The sequence below is a fragment of the Pithys albifrons genome, chromosome 4, assembly GCF_047495875.1.
Source record: "Pithys albifrons albifrons isolate INPA30051 chromosome 4, PitAlb_v1, whole genome shotgun sequence".
In the NCBI taxonomy this organism is placed as follows: Eukaryota; Metazoa; Chordata; class Aves; order Passeriformes; family Thamnophilidae; genus Pithys; species Pithys albifrons.
In genome coordinates, this window is record NC_092461.1 from 97,841,602 (window position 1) to 97,856,239 (window position 14,638).

At 36.0% G+C, this 14,638-nt stretch overlaps 1 protein-coding gene across 1 annotated transcript in view; it reads left to right on the plus strand.

Moving 5' to 3' along the window:
• The window catches only part of CDH12 (cadherin 12), a 596,819-nt gene that overhangs the window by 526,882 nt on the left and 55,299 nt on the right, over positions 1-14,638 (plus strand). The window contains exon 7 of the mRNA XM_071553154.1: positions 631-798. Within this exon, the coding sequence (XP_071409255.1) occupies positions 631-798 (168 nt within the window). The remainder of the gene's footprint in view (positions 1-630; positions 799-14,638) is intronic.

Below are 14,638 nucleotides of genomic sequence, written 5' to 3' on the forward strand. Positions count from 1 at the left end.
CTTAACATATCAGAAGGGAAATTATGGCATATTACTTAGATATCAGCTGTCCCAAATCACTGAAGATTGGGGTAGTGTCATATTGTGATATTTTAATTTTTTTTTTAAGAAATTCCTCAAATTTTTACTGCATCTTTGTGCTTTATCAAGAAAAAATACTCAAGCAAAGGAAAAGTTCTTGTAATAAAGACCTCCTTTTCTACAGAGGAATATTGTCTTGGCCTACAGTAGTTTAAATTTGTTGGCAAGTGACTTGTTGGAAACAAAAGAAGATGTAGCCTCTGAAATGAAATGCCACCTCTCCCTATGTTGCCTTACTCTGTACAAGGAAGTGTTCCTCATCCCCAGTGTGGCAAACCTATGATGACACCATTCATATCTCTAATAAGAATGCACCATTCTCTTTCACCTATCCATGTTCTGTTTGAAAAGACAAAACAGTCATTGTAGTGGCTGAATAGTTGACAAACACACTTTTGAAAAGTCTGAATGATTTTTCTTTGTTTCTTTGTGAACTCCTGTCTTATCAACCCTTTCAGAAGAATTCTATTCCTGGTCCAAAAGATCCAATATTAAATTGTAAGAGCTTTTTGTTTATTTGTTCCTTCTCTTTCCCATTTCTTCTTTTAGGTGTAATAAGAACAGCTTTGCCAAATATGGACAGAGAAGTGAAAGAACAGTATCAAGTTCTAATCCAAGCCAAGGACATGGGAGGACAGCTGGGAGGACTAGCTGGTACTACCACTGTAAACATTACTCTCACGGATGTCAACGACAACCCACCCAGATTTCCTAAGAGTATGTAGTATTCCAAAGTTTCAATTTTCAAATAAGAATGACTGAAGGTATTAATTTGAAAAATTCTTTAGATAAGGATCTGAGAACTTGGTAAAAGAACAGCGTGTGATGAAAAAAAATTAGAATATCCTGGTATTTTAAATTGTATAAAGCTCAATTTGAAAGTATAAGTTGAATGTTTGAGAGGAAATATACCATCATTCCACAAGACCAGGCACAGCCTAAGACTTCATTTCATTTACACTATAGAAATAATTTGTGAAATATTATTTTCTCAAGGGAAACTGAATGAACCCCTTCAAATGACAAGATGTTATAACCCTTCCAGGTAACTTATAGGTACCAAAGACAGAGCTAGCTCATGCTAAACATTATTGTTATGCTGTTCAGGAACATATTTTAATGTGTCTTGGCCCAGAAGATTATATCTGTTCTTGAAAATACTTAACAGCCGCAAAATAGTGATCATCCACTGATAATTTATTATGTTGCACATCAATAAGTCTAAATTAAGCTTTTCAGAAGTATGATAATTTAAAGGGTTTCATAGTGTGTGTATGATTAGAAGGATTGTCACTTCTCTTCATAAATTTACTGAAGTTTTGTAAATTCCATACCTTTGAAATGCAGAAATTAATCAAGTGTAAACCTTGATAACTATGTCAAAATAATTAACTGCTAAAAGTTGTTAGTAAGACAAATTCATTTCAGAGTGTGTATGAGTCTGCAGTAAGATGCAGCTTTTCACTTTGCACTTCTTTTCTCACCTGTGAACTGTAGTCCCTCTATATGTATTATAAATACTCTATAGGTGCAAAACCACATCTGCCACTGTGAAGTTTTCTCTCATATAAAATTCCTTCTTATTTTACTCAGTCTGAAAATGTATTGTGTTTCTGTAGCATGTAAGAATGACCATGTTAAGAGAACGATCCATCTGGTCCTTTCATCTCTGTCTTAACGCATCTAGAGGGTATCCATAAAACAGGCCTAACAATACTCCATAACCTTTCCTCAGTTTCTATTAATTTTTACGGTTTTGGTGTCTTTGTATTTAGCAACCTTCAATGCATTTTGCTTACAGCAAGTTGCCCCATTGCTTTGAAATTTTCAGAGTCCACATCCTATGTCAGAGGTACACAGATTAGTCATACATATCACAACAAACAGCTTCTCCTCCTTTGTTTTGAATCCATCCTTTCATGCTTACCAGCATGTTAGCCTCTTCAAAGAAGTCAGAAAGCATTGCAAAACATTAGCTTTATTTAGAAAAGTTATGTTAATTTCCCTCTGAGTCCATTAATTCTGCTCCTGCTGTTTTGGCTGTGCATGTCAGTCATATCCATCCTTACTTAGCTCCCCTAAACTCCCTGGAAATCTTTGGGGGGAAAAAATCAGTGTGATATTGCTACCTCCAAGCCTCCTTGTGCCACAAGAGATTTGAAGCAAAATATTGCACATCATAACTGTTCCCCTATTTCATCCTTCAGGCTCTTGGGCATGTAACAGCTAATCCCAATGATTTGTTACTGTTGTAACATTTGTTTCACAACTGCTTCTATAGTAATTAAACATTCCCAAGAGTCCCCTATAAAGGATAGAAAAAAAAATTCCCAGGTATTCTATGCTAAAAATAAAGAAAAATGTATTACCTTTTACATTTGTGATTTTATCTTTTCTGAAAACTTCTATATCTCAATTTTGGATTGGCTTTACATAGTTCCTCTCATGATTTTGCCTCTAGATATCTTAAAAGACAATTACTATTAGCTCGTTTGTAGAGATTTATTCAGACTTGGTTCCTGTCTTCTTTATTGTGGTTTTATAGATAAAGCAGATTTCATGGTTCTTTCTATTGTCCTCCCTGAGACACAACTTCGTTTTTTTGAAAGATGTATTCTTGCTTTTATTAGCTATGTTGTTTGTCCTTACAGATTTGTTTTTTAATGGATGTGTGCATTTTCTGTGGGTCTTCAAAATGATGTGCTTAGATAGCATCCACACCAGCCACAGTGATTTAACAAACTAATTGTTGTTGCTGTAAAATTTAGAAAAGCTAAAGAACTTTTCCTGACCAGCTAATGTTAATACTTTTCTTTAAGTCTTATTTGAAACATCTTCTTTCAGCAACCATCATTATTCCTCCACTGATAAGGTCTGCCTTTCCTGTGTATTTTACTTCTTGATACTATGCTGCATGACTGATTCTCTTCTTTCCCTCAGATACTGAACATGCTGTTATGCTGATATTCTTATTTAGTATTAAGCATTAAAGCTACCTCTACTAGTTCCCATTTAACCCTTGGCCTAATATTATGGCTTTATTTCTCCACTTGGCTGGTCCCTAGTGTGATTCTGAGTGACCTACTCTTTCTGCATTTCCTACTGGACTATCATCACCTTTTGTAGCATTCTCTAGTGAGGAATGCCAAATCCCAATCTCTGCACCCTTTGTCTGAACTGTGTACTTTTTTTTTTTTTTAAATTGTGTGTTTTCCAACGTCTGAAAATTATGCTGAACTTTTCAGCCAGGTATCACAATGGTCATAGAAGAGTTTTCTTAAACTTTCTGAAGCCTGTTTTTCTTATGGCCAAAATGAATTTTGCATCTCCTCTATGGGCACCAATTCCTTAGAAAGCACTCCTACCTTCCAATATTGTGACTCACTTCTCCTCACCACTTTTCTCAGCCAGCCATTTAAAGCTTTGCCTTTCCATCTTTTTCTCCTGTTTGTACATGGTGAGACAATTTCAGACTATACTACTATGAACATCATTAGCTTCAGGTTTCACTTGCTAGCCTAAATTTCAACCCTAAGACTCCGTCCAATCTTATTTTATTTTGTCAGAGCCCACATGGTGTCTCCTTTAGTTTTATGACCTGCTGTCAAAACACTTCTTGTGAGATGCTCCATATCTGAACAACAAGCAAATCCTCCCAGAGGTCCCATTTGTACCAGCATTCAGATTGTCCTCATCCTCAGTGCTTGCTGAACTGCCCACCATAGCAGTCTCCTTTTCGTCTGGAATTGCTGCTGCTGCTGCTGGAAGGGTACCATGGGTACAAGAGGAAATAATGTTATCTGTCTGGAGATAGAAAAACTCAGTACATTGGAAAGCTGCTTGGGCTCTGTGTTCTTTTCCATTCTGTTTTTCAGTTGTATATTTTATTTATTTTCCTGTTAGGGGCCTTAGTAATTTTCTGTTTTATTGTGTGCCTTCATCTACTGTGGTGATGTAAAAATACACAAGTATCACATAATGTCAGAAAGATTTCATGACACTGAGAAGTCATGGAATATATCATCCTCTTTGAGGAAGATAGACTTGAGGTTTTATTTAATGCATGAACTGCAGTTATGACATCTTTGCCCAATCGTTGCTGTGAAGGAGTGAAAAACCCACACACAATTGTCCAAGCTTGTTCTGTGCTTTCTATTATATCAAATGTCACAAAAGGCAAATTAGAGCACTGACTCTCAACAAAACAGAAGAGAAAAATATTGGACGTTTGTGTTGATTTTGAAAATGAAAACCACTTATAATATGGTGTACAAGCTAAAATGTCAGTGTGGGGACTCCAGTGCACTGGACCAAGCTTGGTAAAGACTTTTATTCATTTGTAACAGGTAACAATCTCAATCAATGGGATTTACTTAGCCAGTCCCATTTGGTTAAGTGGTATGTAATGATGTGTAGTGTGCTTGAAACTCACAGAGACACGATACTAATTACAGCTAAACAAAAAGGGCTGACTGAAAAAGTAGAGTATGAATTTCATTTCTAACATAGCAACTATACTTTTTTCTTTTTGTTCCTTGAAAACGTTGTAGTGATTCAGAGTAACTGTGCCAGGAAATGGAGTTTGCCATTTGCTTCACTACCATAGCTAAGACAACACTTGTGCAGAATTTATGTGAAAAATAAGCCTTTAATCAGGTCTATATAGGTGCCAAATTCAAGCCTAACAAGATTTAAGGACCCCTCAGTGCTGCTGGGATTTGAGACCTTCAATATCCCCTTACTCATCATTGGTCAACAAAGCCAGGAAATGCAGACTGAAAAACAGACTGAAGATTCTTTAACACAGACTGCTGTATGGTAATTGTTTTTGCATTACATAATCAGGATGACAGTTTTACAAAGGGCTTATGCCAATGAAGTTATGGTACAGGTTACCTTGTCAAATAAGAAAATTATAAATTTCATACAATAAAGTTTACATTTATTTCCTAAAGTCAGCTGAAAAAAAAGAAAAAAAAGATTTCACAGCAGAAGTAGGAGAATATATATTATTAATAGTTGGAAGAAGCTACATTGATAAATAATACATTACAAACTTGCAAAAAAAATGTATCATGGAACACCTTCATTTATTGATGGTCCTTTAAAGAAGCAGTCAGGTTTGGATGGCTTATCAGCTTCCAATGATGAAACACCACTGACTATCCTGCTGAACACGGAATTTTTTATTTAGAACCTATGCTTTTGAACCTATTCAGTGGGGAACTCCCACCTTACATGTCTCATAGTAATGAGGAGTGTAATAAAGAGGAAACCTCTAAACATTATATATTTCTGTCAGAGATGTTTGACCTGCAGGTACGTATTGGCCCACATTTCTGAAATATGATACTTGAAAACTGATATTTTCTTTAGGAAAAATGATCTGAATTATTTTATTAGTAGAAATGTATTTCCAGAACTGTTTTTTTTTCTTGCCTGACTCTTCATAAGTACACTGAATTTCTGCATTACTGTGTGTATTTCATTGTTACAGACAGAACTTTCCTTGAAAATATTAAAATAAGATTTTTATACCAAAGTTTGATTCTTGCCAAAACCAGGAAAAAAAAAAAAGGCAAAGACTGCAAAAGAAAGCACTTTTCATATCATAACAATGATGTTCAAGTAATTGAATGAAAATTTGGTAAAACTCAACATTACCTTTGAACAAAGAAAAGTGGACAAAAGCTGCTTTTCTGCAGGCATGGATCCAGGTCCAGGAGGGAAGTGATGGCCTTTCTCTCTCAGCTACTTGCCTACATGATAGCTGAATAAGTATACAGATTATTCAGCACATCCTTCCCAGAAGCTAATGGACTAACTCTTAACTCATCAAGCATTGGATAAATCTCAGCTAGCTGCCAGGACAGCTGTGGCTTGTTTCCAACTCTTAAAATAAGCTTCAAGAAAGAGTGGATGGGCTATATTTGCTTCAACATTTAAATGACAAAACCTGTATAATTAGTTGGTATAAATTTTGCTTTATGGAATCAAACCAATTAAGTGAAGGGATTTAACACTTGCATATTGATTCATATTTTTTAAGGTTTTATGCTTCAGTTTTTGTCTCTGTTCATTGATGACAGAGTGAGTGTGAAAACTATTGAGAGAAATAAACTCTTATATACTAAGCAATAAAAGCACATGCAAACCATTTTAGTCACAGGAACAGTATATCTTTTTATTTTAATAGGACATAAATATGCTTTTAGAGAAAAAGGCCCTGACATGGAATAAATCCAACTGAATTTTAAAATTTATGCAGTTTTTATTCTGATATTCGTAAATAACAGAGATTGTCAAGTGTCTTATAAAATTAACACTAAGGGTTTTTTTTTATTTTTAAGGTGTATATTTTTAAGATGGCACTACCTGAATTTGCTTTTTTTTTTTTAATTCAAAACAATGATATGGCTAAAGCTATGTTTTATCACATCACTTCCGGCTCATAGAAGTGAGTTTTGTGAAAGAATGACTAAAAGCTATTTTTAATAGAAGAAAAATTAATTAATGTTTGAACCGAATACTTGAATTTTGTCTACTTGTGCATGTCTTGACTTTTGTTGCCAGGAATGACCCTTCCCCCCAAAAACAGGACTCTGAGCCACGTTAGTGTAGGGTAAGATAAAAAGTAAAGGTCCTTTAATAACACAGGGCCTACAGCCCACAGGAATACAGGATGACATGCCTGTGTCCCAGTTCTTGTTTCCATGGCTTTTATAATAAGATCCCTCCAATCATTGCTTTACACATTTCTCAGTCCAGCCCCAGTCCCACCCCTGGTCCAACCCCTGGAATTGGGTCTGGGGTCGTCAAGACCCTCTGTCTTCATCAACTCTTCTTCCTCAGGCACACAAAGGTCTCTTGGAGTTCATCCAATTCTGGCTTTTGGGTCACTCTGACCTATGTTTATGTTTCATTCTGTAGGCCTTCTGATATCCTTCAGCTCTTTACCTTGGAAAGGAGTCTAAACAAGATTAATTAACTAAAGGAATTTGAGCTCCCTGTTCTGGGACAGGGGTAGTGCTAGAAAGGCATTAAACTGTTAGAAATATTAACCCTCTAAAAATCTACAACTACTGTGTTCCTAAAATCTACAAAATGTGAAAATCAGAACAAAAACCCCTTTGGCATCACTTTAAAAAAAAAACACCACTTTTTTTTGATGGTCAGAAACCATTACCTCAGGAGTACTTTGCAATCACATTTTCAAATATTCAGGCAGCTGTAGAACAGTGTGTAGACATCACAAGGGCTTTTTATTTTTTTCCCTGTCATTGTTCTTTCCAGAAATCTCTCGGTGAAATCCATCAAGATAGTTTGCATAAAAGAGCATGGCAAATTTCCAGAAATGCTTACATGTTTGGAAATTGAAACACAGCTATTCATTTTTCTGTTAATGACACCTTATATAAAGCAAGGTTGAAGGCTCATTCCTATGACCTTGCCTATCAGTTGGCTGTCCATACTGCAGGAGTTCGTAGCTAATTGGATTTGGATTCCTGAGTGATCACTGCAATACATTCCACAGAATATATTAAATCTTCCACTGGAGACAGTAGAGGAAGCAATAATCTTAAAGAGAATAGTCCACAATTCAAAAACCAGAAAATAAATCTTTTATTGGTGCAGTTTCAGGAATTTCAGTTATATAACCGTTGTGTGGCACTTGAATGGTCTGTTATCTGGATTATCTTTTATATAGATCAGCTGTATATTGTATATTATGAATAGGGTTTGAATATTATTACCCTTTTGCATCTATTTTCTGTGATTATTTATTGCTTCATTGCTTATTTTAATGGGTTTGCTTTCAAGTAGCACAATGTGTAGAAACATTTTAGAAGAAAGGACAACCAGGTGCTGAACTTGAGTAGCTTGCCTACACATACTTATGCATACACACTTTGTATATTGAAAACTGTTGTCATAGTTGTTTGTATTAGTGGAAGCTTAGCACATTACAGAAATTGCACACACATTATTTATCATAGGTTTCACTGCGTTAGTTTTGTTAACTCAGTAAACTAAATGTGACTGGTTCCATTCAAGTGGCTTTGAACAAGTGTAGCTCATATTTGATTGCAAAATTGGGTTCAGAAGCACAGTGCAAGTAAGAGGTCTTCTGGTCCACATGAGATAGAAAGGAAAATCTTTTAACCTATTGCTTTGGATGAATGGCCTATGAGAGAGAAGTTCCTGAGATAATGATATCTACTCAGATACCAATGTCAGAAGAATGCAACACGTCACACATTAGATATCTAGAGAAAAGTATTTTGTAATTAGGAAATTACTCTGTTCACTAAGCTAAAAAAAAATAAGGAAAGCAGAGGTTTTGATTTAAAAATAAGCAATGAAGATTTATTCCCTCCTGGACAATTTGCGAGAAAACTTACTCATAATTAAAGTTCAGAGCTCTGATATGACTAATTGAGCAAGACCATACAAGTTTCTAGGAAGTTATTATGCCCCATGTAATTCAGATATATAAGTATGGCTTTTCTCATTATTCCTGTTTAAAGTTGTTGTGCATTGTATACAGCACTTACATCTTCATTGGCTCTCAAAATGAAAATGAGTCCATCTTTCATTGATTAAAAAATCTGCCTGGAAGATAAGATGTCCTAATTCAATTCCAGCAACTAATTACTTATTTTATACCAACTGGGAGATACTTGCACAGGACAGGTAGACAGATTCATTGCAGACTAGCCTGCAGGCAGGGATTAGTTGCCAGACTGAGCCAGAAGTTGCTTTGAATCAGAAAGGGAGGAAAGATAAAATCCTGGCTTTCTACATCTTTGCTCATTTTTCAACAACTATGCCATAAAACCTAAATGAAAAAAAAAATCAGCTTGGTTTTGTTAACAAAGATACATTGTTTCATGTCAGAAAATCTTAAGCAAGTCTGATTTTCACTTACCTGTGAGGTTTGGGTAAACTAAAGCTGCATTTTTTAGTTGAACATATACTTTAACCAACCTTTTCAAAGAGAGATGGAAGGCACAAATGGAAAGACTACAGAAATGGACCCATGAGATTGCAAGCCAATTACAAAACCAGCAGCCATGCAGAGGACATTATAATTTTGGATTGTAATACCTGTAGCTCATTCAGTTACAGCTTTAACGTCAGCAAAACTATAGTAGTCAAACAAGTGCAATAATAAATACAAACTGACCAGTGTTTGCACAGTGCTCTAATCGGAATCCAAGGAGGACTAAGGGTAACTCCTCTTCATCCCAGCTTCCTTCCAACTTTCGCCCATCTGTACTATTTCCATTTCTGTCCCCCTGTCTCACCTTTCTTTGGCCTCTTTCCTTCTCATCCTGTCTTTCCATACATTCAACATGCACTTTTGTTTCCCCTCTCCTATAAGAGACACAAATTTATCCTTGATCTAATTTTCATCTTATAACTATAATGTAGCTATCTCCTCCTTCTACTCCATGATCATTTGGGGATATTTTCCTCCTCAATATGTATGGCCAAACTTCGCAAACAAAGATTTGGGCAGGGCTGTCCCCACGTGGGTGTGCCCTTCCAGCCTGCGCAGTGGATTTTAGGTGAGGCTCAGCGTGCGCAGAACTGGCCCCACCGTTTCAGTCCTGAGGTTCATCTGCCACGGCCGAGCGAGCTTGGACAGTGCCAGTGAAGTCCTCAGGACTAGAACCTACAGCACCCGGCATTTCCCAGGAGGTCTCCCATCCAAGTACTAATCCGGGGCTGACCCTGCTGAGCTTCTGAGATCTGACGGGATCGGATGTCAGGGAGGCATTGAACTGCCTTCCTCAATAATAACACTGATAACAGAATTCATACTTTGTTGGGTCACTTCCAGCTCTGAGTTTCTTCATATTTTGCTTTACTGAAATTAGGGGTCTTCATCATCCCAGGTAAGCACTCTACAGCTCTGTTTACTTGTTTTGGCCATTACCCTGTCATGCAGCTCAGGGAGCCTTGCCTGCTGTTTCTCTTTTACCCTACCTGAATGAGCTACATATGTGACAGCTTGTCATAAAAAAATCTCTTTACCTTTCTTTTTTCCTGCACTACCACTTAATCATTGCAATTATAGACACTTCTACACAGACTAAAAGAAGGTATACAGTGGCTCATTTTATTTTGCTTTTCAAGGCAAGGGAAGGACATGGGAGTGTCAGGAAAAGTTTCTGGAGACTTAAATTGTCTGTACTGTTAGTCTTAGAACAGTCACAGGGCACAGTTTTGCCAAGACTAAGTAAAGTTTTCTCAGAGAAATTTAGGGCATTTGGAGAAATTAGTACAGAAAAGGAACTGTTTTTTTGCAGTCACTTTTTGTGAAATTGGCCTATTTTAGTGTTGGTAAAAGAATTTAGTAACATGGAAATAGGCCATTCTATACTGTCCAGCTTCTGGGTCACAGAGTACAGCTGGTACATGAAAATTTTTTTGTACAGTTGTAGCTTATTTCAGCCTATGCTTTGCAATCCAGGCCATGCAGCCTGCCTTGGGTCACAGCATCCCACAGCTTAGTAGGCTTCTGCTACTACTATTTATGTGTGCATAACATAAAGGTGTCACCATAAAGATTAACATCTATAAAAAATTTTATTTACCCTTATGCCAACTTTCTCTCATTTTTTCTTTATTCCTTTCCACATCAGAATTCTTCATGCGCTTTCAGTAGGAACTGATTTGCCCCCAAAAGTGGATGTGGCCTTAGTAAGAGCTCCCTAGAAACTTCTTTTGTTTTGTTCCATGATCTTAATCATAAAGCATCTTGGAGAGTGAAAAATATAAAGGAAAATATTTTGAAGAAAACTGAAAAATTAACTGGAAGGAGATATACTGAATCACCATAGGTCCTTGAAACACTAAATGTTTAGTAGATTTTATAACTGCTACATATGTATTGGTTTTTAGCTGTCTTAAGAATGCATAACTAACAAAGGCTATACAAGGACTTTTTGGAGTATGACTTGAATGAAACAAAAAACCTGTAGAAATCTCAAAACTGAGAGAGAACAAACCCTTACTTGCAAAGCAGGCCATTAGAAAAAAATAACTATTTCTTGGTACTACTTCATAGTCAATGAAAAATATAAGTAATTTGTCACTGTGTAAAATGCAATGCTCTGATTGCACTGTTAAACAATAGTTCAAGAAATACAAATGAGCATAGTAGTTGTTAGAAATTAAATGTTATCTATTGGTCATAAAATTCTATTGTTAGTCTGTATTTATCAAATTCGTTCCCTACCTGGCATTAGCTTTAAGTGGTAATTGATCATTAACATAAAGATTTATAGGTAAATTATTTTTAAACACATCATTATCATCATAGTAGATCATTATTATTAATAATTATATTTTACATCTGCTGCCTTCTGTAGAGAAGGTGTAAACAAATATGGTTTATAGAAATTCAGCAACCTTTGGTAGGAATTACCATTCATTCCACTATGATGTGTTTTCTGTGAGTGGTGAAGAAATTATTCATGCAAAACACTGAGAGTATTTAGATAGGATGCATGAAATTATCCACAGTATCCTTGGGATGTCTTAAAAAACCCCATGCATCTCCGCCTACTCTGATATGGAAAAGTAGCTAGGGCTGCAGATTTAACAGCATGGGGTTGCCTTTTAATGCTTTGAGAATTGGTTCCAAAGTGACTCTGACTACGATGGGACTTGCTGCTCACTATTAATTCTGTCAGCATTTCTCTATTTCCCTGAGGCCTTCCATCCAAGTAGGAAATGAATGTATGCTTTGTGCTTCTAACTGCGGTGGGCTTGATTTCTGAAAATTTAGAGGTTACAGGGCAACATAAAGTGAAACAAACCATATGGAATTATCTAATTATAACCACAATTGTTTAGGCTCGTGAGTTGCAAAAATACCTAAGAACCACAGTTGTATTCAGATTTTCAGAAGTGCTCCACTCCTTTTAAAAACATTAAATGGGATACCCAAGTGCTTACAACAAGCCAAATGTTCCTAATGAAAGAAATAGGAGTTGAGCTGCAGCTACAAAGCAGTTTGAAATTGTCTTCTCTGAGTCCAAAATACACCTTTAGTTGAATTTTTGCATAAAGAAAGATATCAAAATAAAAAGAAAAAAACAGAAATATTTTACAGGACTTCTTTCAATGTTTTGTCTTAAATTCATGACAATTATTATATTGTCAGTGGCTTCCATGGAAAATTTGTTGATTTTGTAAACGTGATTGCCAATGTGCTCAAGAGAAGGATCTATAATTAAACACTCACTACTTGTGCATTTAATTGCCAAATGAGCAGTCTTTATACAGAAAGCTCACCTTTAAACACTTAAATTGGAAGACATAAGCATCACTTATGATGCTGATCATACTTGCTGCAAAGTTTAAGAGATTACAAATGCAAAATACTCAATTGCCATCCTATTGTATCACTATTTTCTTGTCTATATGACTCACTCACTATATCACAGTTTTTTAAGGAAACTGAATATAGCCATCCAAACTTTAAAACAAACTATAGCAAACTATTATGAACTTGTGCTTGATAGTTTCACATCAAGTAAAATTACTTAAAGTAATAATTTTCTGCCTCAGCCTGTGACAACATGGTGAAGAAAAATAATATATAGTTTAGGAAAAAAAAGTTTGCATGAAATGTACCCAATGAGTATGTAAAAATCAAAGCTTCACAAGGAGTTTTTAAGTAATACAAGTGTTTGCCACGCTTTGTTTAGGTGATTTTAGGGATTCAACTGAGGTGTGACTTGGAGGACTAAAGATAGGAACCTAATTTCCTTAGTTAATGGACAGAAAAATGATTCTTCCAATACAGATGATTTAGGACACCTTGCTTAGATCCTACAGTAAATGGTTTGGCCATATTCTTAAGAATGAATGAATTGCAGCAAAATTGTGTTATTATATTTTAGTGCCGCAGTGATAAAGAAAATATGGAAAGGTTCCCACAATTTATCTAAGAAGCAGAAATCTTAAGCAGAGCATTACAAACTCCATGCTCCATTCTTGACAATATACTTTTTATCAAGTTAATGTTTCACATATGTCATGCAATTTAAACTTTATAGGGGGAATAAGTGTATTGATTTACTTCATGAGGATGGTGTGATCACCAGAATATTACCAACGGACCTACCTCATAAATATCAATTACATGCTGCCTGGTATTCTGGAAAGGGAAAGACATTTTCTCCTGAAAACTTTTTTCTCTATCTTTAAAGCATGATACACTTTGGTAATTCTTCATAACCACTATGCAACTTACAGAAAAAAAAAACAACTGATACAAGCTTTTAGACTATAACCCCTAAAAATTATTTGTCTCACTGTATTTTGGATTTTTTTTTTTTGGTAAAAAATTCTTAGTAGACTGGATATTAGAATAACAGTACTCTCTTGGTCACGATGCATAACAAAGCTGATCTTGTGGAACTGGTTTTCCACATAAGCCCTCAGAGATACAGGAAGCACACTGTCTAACACATGAAGTCAGACTTCACAAAAACAGAAAGTGATAATGGTAGAATCTTTCCTATTTAATGATAATCACATGATTGAAGCAGTTACTCAGAAACTTGATTTATTCTCCTCAGCCAACTGGAATTCAATTCCATAGTATCTAGAAGAAACCCTTAAATATGAACTCAAGGAATTTCTAGAAATGAGCATTTTCTTCCCACTTGGTGAAACTGTGGTACCATAAAGAAAATTTAAGATCTTCAACGAAAATTAAGTATTCTTCCTGCCTTCAGTATTAGGACACACAGATCTGAGTGTCTGGGACTCCAAACCACTGTCTCTATAATTATTTCTACATTATGCTGTTAAACAGAGTATTCTCCATTGCCTTTGCAATACCATACTTGGGAGAAAGAAGCTGTGGGCTTACATATCTTGAGCTGAGGAATTGGTATTATCCATTTTCTTGCTCCAAAAATTGTTATATTAATCTCTGTGGAAGGAAGTCTCTGACATGCAATGGGGAGGTTTATTTTTAGAAAGCTTTGTGACAACATCTTATCAGTAGAAAAAGTCACCAAATGGTTACACTGAATTTTTTCAGTATACAAAAAATACACCAGTGCAATGAACATTATTTTTTGCTTTAGGGAAGGAAGAAAGAGGATGACCTCAAAAATATGGTCTGTTGATAGAGTCCTGGCTCAGCAATGGCCAGTTCTGGGGAAGCTCCATCCTAAACTAGGGCAGGATCAAACTCAAAAGGGGCTGTGCTTCTGCTCATTTTTCCTTAAAGAATTGGGGACCCATAGACATCCATAGTCTCTGCTGTCTTGGCAGATGTAGCTTTTTATAGGTGTGGACTTTGGAATCCACAGCAGAGAGCCAGGATGTTTGAGCATGGTTATGTTATAACTAATGAGGCCACAAACTTCAACTCAGAGCAGTAGGTTAAAGCCTGGAAGGAGCCTTAGCATAAGTGAAATTTTACAAGACTATCCCAGATCACCCATGATCTGCATCAGATCACTTGGTGATCAAGCCTCGTCTTGCTTTTCCCCACACAAGGTCCCAGCCCTCTGCAGGACAC